General features: G+C 39.0%; 1 protein-coding gene across 1 annotated transcript; it reads left to right on the top strand.

The window, feature by feature from the left end:
- Nucleotides 1-435: 435 nt before the first annotated feature.
- Nucleotides 436-5,891, top strand: LOC122045603 (trihelix transcription factor ASR3-like). The gene is made up of 3 exons (XM_042605892.1): nucleotides 436-1,275; nucleotides 1,370-1,417; nucleotides 5,472-5,891. Exons 1-3 carry the CDS (start codon nucleotides 594-596, stop codon nucleotides 5,765-5,767), a joined length of 1,026 nt encoding a protein of 341 aa, XP_042461826.1. The 5' UTR covers nucleotides 436-593; the 3' UTR covers nucleotides 5,768-5,891.
- The last annotated feature ends 339 nt before the right edge of the window (nucleotides 5,892-6,230 follow it).

Consider the following 6,230-nt stretch of genomic DNA (forward strand, 5'->3'; position numbering starts at 1 on the left):
AATGGAATACAAATACACCCTTTGAAAAATCTGAAAGTTAGATACATCTTCACAAATTTCACAACCTCAAATGTGTCATTTGAGATTAAAAAAAAAAAGAAAACTCTTTAATTAATCTTCATGGTGGAAAAGATTAACACACTTAATTAATATTAGAATAGGCAATATAATTGGGAGATCTCCCCATATAAAAAAAGAGTAAGGACAAGGATATAAAGGAGGGGATTGAATTAGAAGAATGCAACAAGGGTGGTGGTAGTGCCTTATCAACCCCTAACTAGGAAAGGGATATCCCTTTAGCTTTCCCATATTTAATGCCTTTTTCTCAATCCAATTAGTATGTTCATCACGCCGTGTTAATGTCAAGATATGACGACTTTATGATGCCCATGGATTTCACAATTTCATCTTTCAAACCCTTGTTTTAAATAATTATTAAAGATTAATTAGAGCATAATTAATCAAGCCCTCTCCTCCTCTCCTTCCTCCTCATCCTCTATTTTGCACTCCTAGTTTCTTCCTCTTTCTCTCTCCAATTACTTGATCGCCGTTGAGTTTTTACGTGGGGGCGGGGTTCTCAAGGAGGCCGTGAAATGGCCAACGCCGTCGGAGCCGGGGGTTCCAACGGCCACGGCGGCGGCGGGGGGACGGGAGGGGGAGGGCGGGCGGCGCGGCTGCCGCGGTGGACGAGGCAGGAGATACTGGTGCTGATACAGGGGAAGAGGGTGGTGGAGAGCCGCGGGAGGGTGCGCGGGCGTGGGGGCGGTGGAGTAGGAGGCGGAGGGGAGGAAGGGACGACGGCGGCGCCGGTGGAGCCCAAGTGGGCGTCGGTGTCATCGTACTGCTGGCGGCACGGCGTGAACCGAGGGGCGGTGCAGTGCCGGAAGCGGTGGAGCAACCTCGCCGGGGACTTCAAAAAAATAAAGGAGTGGGAGGCGAAGGGGAAGGAGTCGTTTTGGTCGATGAGGAACGATATCAGGAGGGAGCGGAGGCTGCCGGGGTTCTTCGACCGGGAAGTATACGATATCCTCGACGGGGTCGCCTTGCCGCCGGAACAGGAATCAGAGACCCACGCAGAACAGGACAAGGGGAAGAAAGAGTCCCGTCAGACTGCGGCGGCGGCGGCGGTCGTCGACGAGGAAGAGGTCGTTTTCGACACCGGGCGCACCGCAGCCGAAGACGGATTGTTCTCGGACTTCGAGGAAGAGGAAGAGGAAGAGGAGGACCCGGCGCCGCCACCGCAACTGCAACCCATGGCTGCTGTGCCAATCTCAGGTAACTGAATTTCGATCCATCTTCAAGTATCAGAATCAATAATCTAATTAGAACAACAACAATAATCAATCAATCAATCAATGATCTTCTGCAGAAAAGCAGTTGGAATCAACTGAAGAAGGCAGGTCTGAATCTGATCAAGGTAATTAATTACATCACTACCATTAATCCCCCTCCTGGTTAATTAATTATTTGAACAGATAGATTTCCGTGGGTCGGTCATCCATCCCAGAATTATATAGTCGACCACTTAGATACATGCTAAATAAAAAAAATTTATTTACAAGATATGAATTGCTAAAATCTAACAGAAAGAAGAACTAGCTCGTACAGAATTCACAGCTAACTAACTACTCATGATCTTCTGCCTCATTTAAGATTGCATAACAATATTTTACCACGAGTAGCGTTGTGTGGGTGTGTTCTTACAGTTTTCAGCTTATCCAAGAGCAACTAGTGGTGTTATATATATTTTGTTGGAGAACAAAAATTAACAGAGCGTCTTATATATTTTCTGTTTGTTTTCCTTTTTTATAAAAAAAGACGTCCCCACCCATCGATTTTCCTTATACAACGATATAGTTGCATTCAGACAAAGTGTTCGGCATTATTACCTTCTATCATATATTAAATTATGAACCGGTTGATTACGTTTTAACCGTTATAAAATAGTAGCTATTATAAATGTTATAGCAGCTCAATTTAGTAGCTGTTTCCATGTGAACGTTTTTGAACAGAATAAGTCTAGGTGTAGCAGCTATGATTTTATAATCAGTACTATAACGTGAATATTAGATGAATAAATTAAATTTACATTTTAACAATTATAAAATCGTAGCTAGCTGCTATAACATTTATAGCAACTACAATTTTTTAAATGCTACAATATAAATATTAGGTGAACAAGTTGAATCTATGTTATAAAAGTTATAAAATTGTAATTACTATAACATGAATATTTTTGAACATGTCGAATTCACGTTGTAGCAATTACGGGTTCGTAACTGGTGCAATATCAATGTTACGGAACAGATTGAATCCGCATTATAGTAATTATGAAATCATAATTGTTATAACATTTGTAGTAGCTACAGTTTACAGCGCGCTCGACTTATTCAAGATTTAATGAGCATGTACAGAGATTAATAATGTCGAACAATATACTTGAGAGTAACTTTATCATTTTTTTAACACTAGGCATTTAGCCCTTCGGGCCAATTAATCTTGGGGATAACCAACCTTGTCTCATGAATATTTTTCATCAACCAAGGTAAATCCAGAAATACTCATAGCAGATGTCTCAATAGTCCAATATTCTAAATTTATTATCCCATTAGAGAAAAATACTCTAAAGTGTACCGTAATTAGAAATTGAATCATAATTTCTTGGAAGATTTTATGCATGAGTACCCTACCACTCAACCGTATCCCTGATGGGTGAGACATCCATTATTAAAAAAAATAAAAAGAGGACAAATGATCATGCATTAATTCATTGCGTTAATGGTAGGCATGAATATATAGAGTGTGTATCTTCCTTTCATGTGCGTCAGTCACTAACCGAAGAGATGTAGACAGATGGAGCTTGAAAATGTTGAAGCCAGATTTGGTACTAGCCGACGATTATCAAGTTGGCATTCTTGGGGCCAGGGTAGGATCAAGAATTGAAATTATTTAAAAATTCAAAACAAATTAAAGGAAAAGAAAAATTAAAGTTTAATTAAGCATTTTAACCCCAAGCCCTGGGGTTGTTGGGCCTTCGAGATCGTGGATTGTAGAAGAGTAGATCATTGAGGGGCCACACACCAATTATGGCGTGTAACTGTAAGAGTCCTCCATAATTATTGTACTGCAAGGAGATTAATGGAGAACTCGAGAGATCGAGCTCAAGGATGTTTGATTGGGAAATCGAACTAATTGGGTTACTAAGTCCCACAGGATATTTTAGAATTGTTGAGCTATAAAAATGAGATCAGGAAACTGAGTCACATGAGGAGCTCAAGAAACTAAGTTGTATGGGGAACTCGATCGAGATAAATGACAACTTAGAACTGAGGTTGTAAGTTAATTGTATGAGAAACTTAGGAGTGATAATGTGTTGCAAAAGGTGATAATACTCCACTCAAGTACCCACTCAACTATGCCCGAGGGCAACCAAACATTCCAATGTGATCATACATAAAATGGTTTGGTGGAATCATTTATTAAAAGTCTCCAATTGAATTCAAGAACATTGTTTATGAAAACAAGTTGTCTACCGATGCTTGGGGAGATACAATTTTACATTTTACATGTGGCAATGCTTGTTTGCATTAGGCCATCTAGTTATAAAAAACTTTCCTTGGTCTGATAGCTTTTCTATAGAGAAGTAAATATTTCACTTGACATGTGGTTTGTGCCGATTGCTATCCAACAATGGACAAATATGGATCCTTAAAGGAGATTGAGAAAATATGTTGGAAATTTCCGTTGAGCTCCTGATAGGAGATATGTTAGTGCAATCGTGTAGTAAGTGGTTGGGTTCGATTACAGATTTTGATATGTTAGACAAAGAGTTTAAATAGGTTTACATGCGCATCTAATGTGTGTTAAGTTATGCAAGGACTTGGCAGGATGCACACGAAGCTCACGGAGTTTGTGACTCTATGAGGTTGAGTTGTACATGATGACTTAGTGTAGTTAATTGTTGTAGCAAAAGGTGATTATTATGTTTATTCCAGACATCTTTTACAATACATCCCTTGATTATGTAAAGAGAGGTTAATCACAGGATGACTTAGTACAGTCAAGTTGGTATGCTTAATGGCTAAGAGGTCCATTAAAGTTTAAAAAAGAGTGTATGAGCATCCAAGTAGTCGTAGGAAGTGAAACATTGAGTGTAATTATAGAAGCTTGTTGAGCTTGGCTTGGCATGACCATTTGGTTGGTTCAAGGTTTATTGGCAATTAAAGAATGATGGTACGAGAAAGACCACGTAACAAGGAAAGATTGAGGTGGAAACATTGACTACAACTGAAAGGAGATGAATTACACAGGTAAAGATTTAAAGATGACCTGTGGAATTAGCTAAGAGGTTAATACCATCTGAAAGACTTAAGATGTGATATGAGATGAGTTCAATGGTGAAAGTCAAGTTACAGAGGTAAACTCTTAAGTTAGTTGTGAGAGCTAAATGATTTGTATTTTGAGTTCAAGGTAGCTCTTGACTTAGGTGAAAACTCAACCATTAGATTGGCCAAAGTCAATGATCTAATCAACTGAAAGGTGTTTCGAATCAATTAGTGATCTGAGCCAATTAAGGAATAAACTTAGGCTTGATGGCTTATGAACATAATGTTTTGGTTTGGAACTCAATCAACTAAGCAGTTGACTAGATGACTTGAGTAGATTGGTAGTCGACTATATCCTAACAAGAGTCAGAAAGAAGATCATTGAATAGGCAAAGGAAAACTACATTCGTCAAATGATACATTCGTCAAATTAATGTCAGACAATCGTTTGAAGTTGGCATCATTTGGCTCAAGTAGCTGCTTGCTTAGAGAGCAATCGACATGACAAGCATAGTCAACTTACATATTTATTGGCAGACTAAAAATTATAGCAATCACGAAAACACTCAACTTAAAATGCAGTCAATTCAACAAAATAAAAAAAAAGCCAAGCCAAGCCAAGACAACTTGGAGGAAATATAAAGGGAGGCTAAGAAGAAGAAGAAGAAAGCTAGTGGACATTAGGAGTGAGTCACTGAAGAGTTATAAGTTGTAGAGTTGAAATTAAAAGTTCTAACCATATAAATTTGTTTGTTAGCATTGACTTATATATTTATTGTTTTCATTGTGTTAACATTGCTTTTTTTTAGCTTGCTTAAGCATTAGTAAGAGTGATGATCTTAATTTGCACACGCTATTCACCCTCTTCTCTATCCGTATGGTCACCATTATTCATGTAATTTGTTTTTTAGCCTGAAATTTTTATGTTCCTTCTCTTGATATTCAAAAATATTATTTTTGATCTAACGAAGATAACAAAAAACTTCTTGGTTCTAAAGTATCATATATATCTAAGTGTAATTAGTGCCTCGATGTATCTTGCTAATGATAATAGTTATGATGTAGCTTTTGTTGTGAAGTAAGATATGCTTGTTTACTTCTGTGGCCTTGTAGAGTCTGACTGATCAATGTGAGTTATCCATGCAGCAACGGCAAAAGGTAAACAAGAAGGCGATGATATCCCAGAGAAAGGCTCCCCTTCGCACCAAGGACTGAAGCGGAGACGGCCGTCAGCAGAAGCAGCAGCCAAAGACAGCGACCTGCAGGGCCACCGGCTGATCGAAGTCCTGGAAAGGAACAGCCGAATGCTGACAGCCCAGTTAGAAGCACAGCACCTCAATTGCCAATTGGACAGAGACCAGAGGAAAGACCAAGCCAACGCCTTGCTCAATGTTCTAGGCAAGCTCGCAGATGCTCTCGGAAAAATAGCTGACAAACTATAGAAAAAATAGATTTGTACATATTCGACGCACGCAGTTGGATGGTGGTTAGTGTTTACTGGTGTACTTGTACTACTGAGAAGAAGAATGTGAATTGACTACTGCAATCTCAAGTTCTCTTCTTCAATAGGGTAACAGTGAGCTCTCAGAGATTTTGACAGCATGCTTTGCTACTAAACGACTTTAAACTGCTTAATTAAGTAATAGTTGTAGAGCAAGAAGATAATGGAGGGTTAAACAGCTACACTTAGACTGGGGTGAACAAATAGCTAACTATTTTGGTGCTAGTTATTGAAGTTGTTTATTTCTTCTATCCTAATTGAGCTCTCCATAGTTTTGTATATAGGTTTTTATAGTCCAAACTACAATAGATGTATGTGCTCCAGCTAACTCGAACATTAGTTGGGGAAGTTGGCTAGAGGAGACCAGGTGGAGAGGAATTTAGCTAGGTTGAATTGTGTTTTTG

This window comes from Zingiber officinale, chromosome 2B (assembly GCF_018446385.1).
Source record: "Zingiber officinale cultivar Zhangliang chromosome 2B, Zo_v1.1, whole genome shotgun sequence".
In the NCBI taxonomy this organism is placed as follows: Eukaryota; Viridiplantae; Streptophyta; class Magnoliopsida; order Zingiberales; family Zingiberaceae; genus Zingiber; species Zingiber officinale.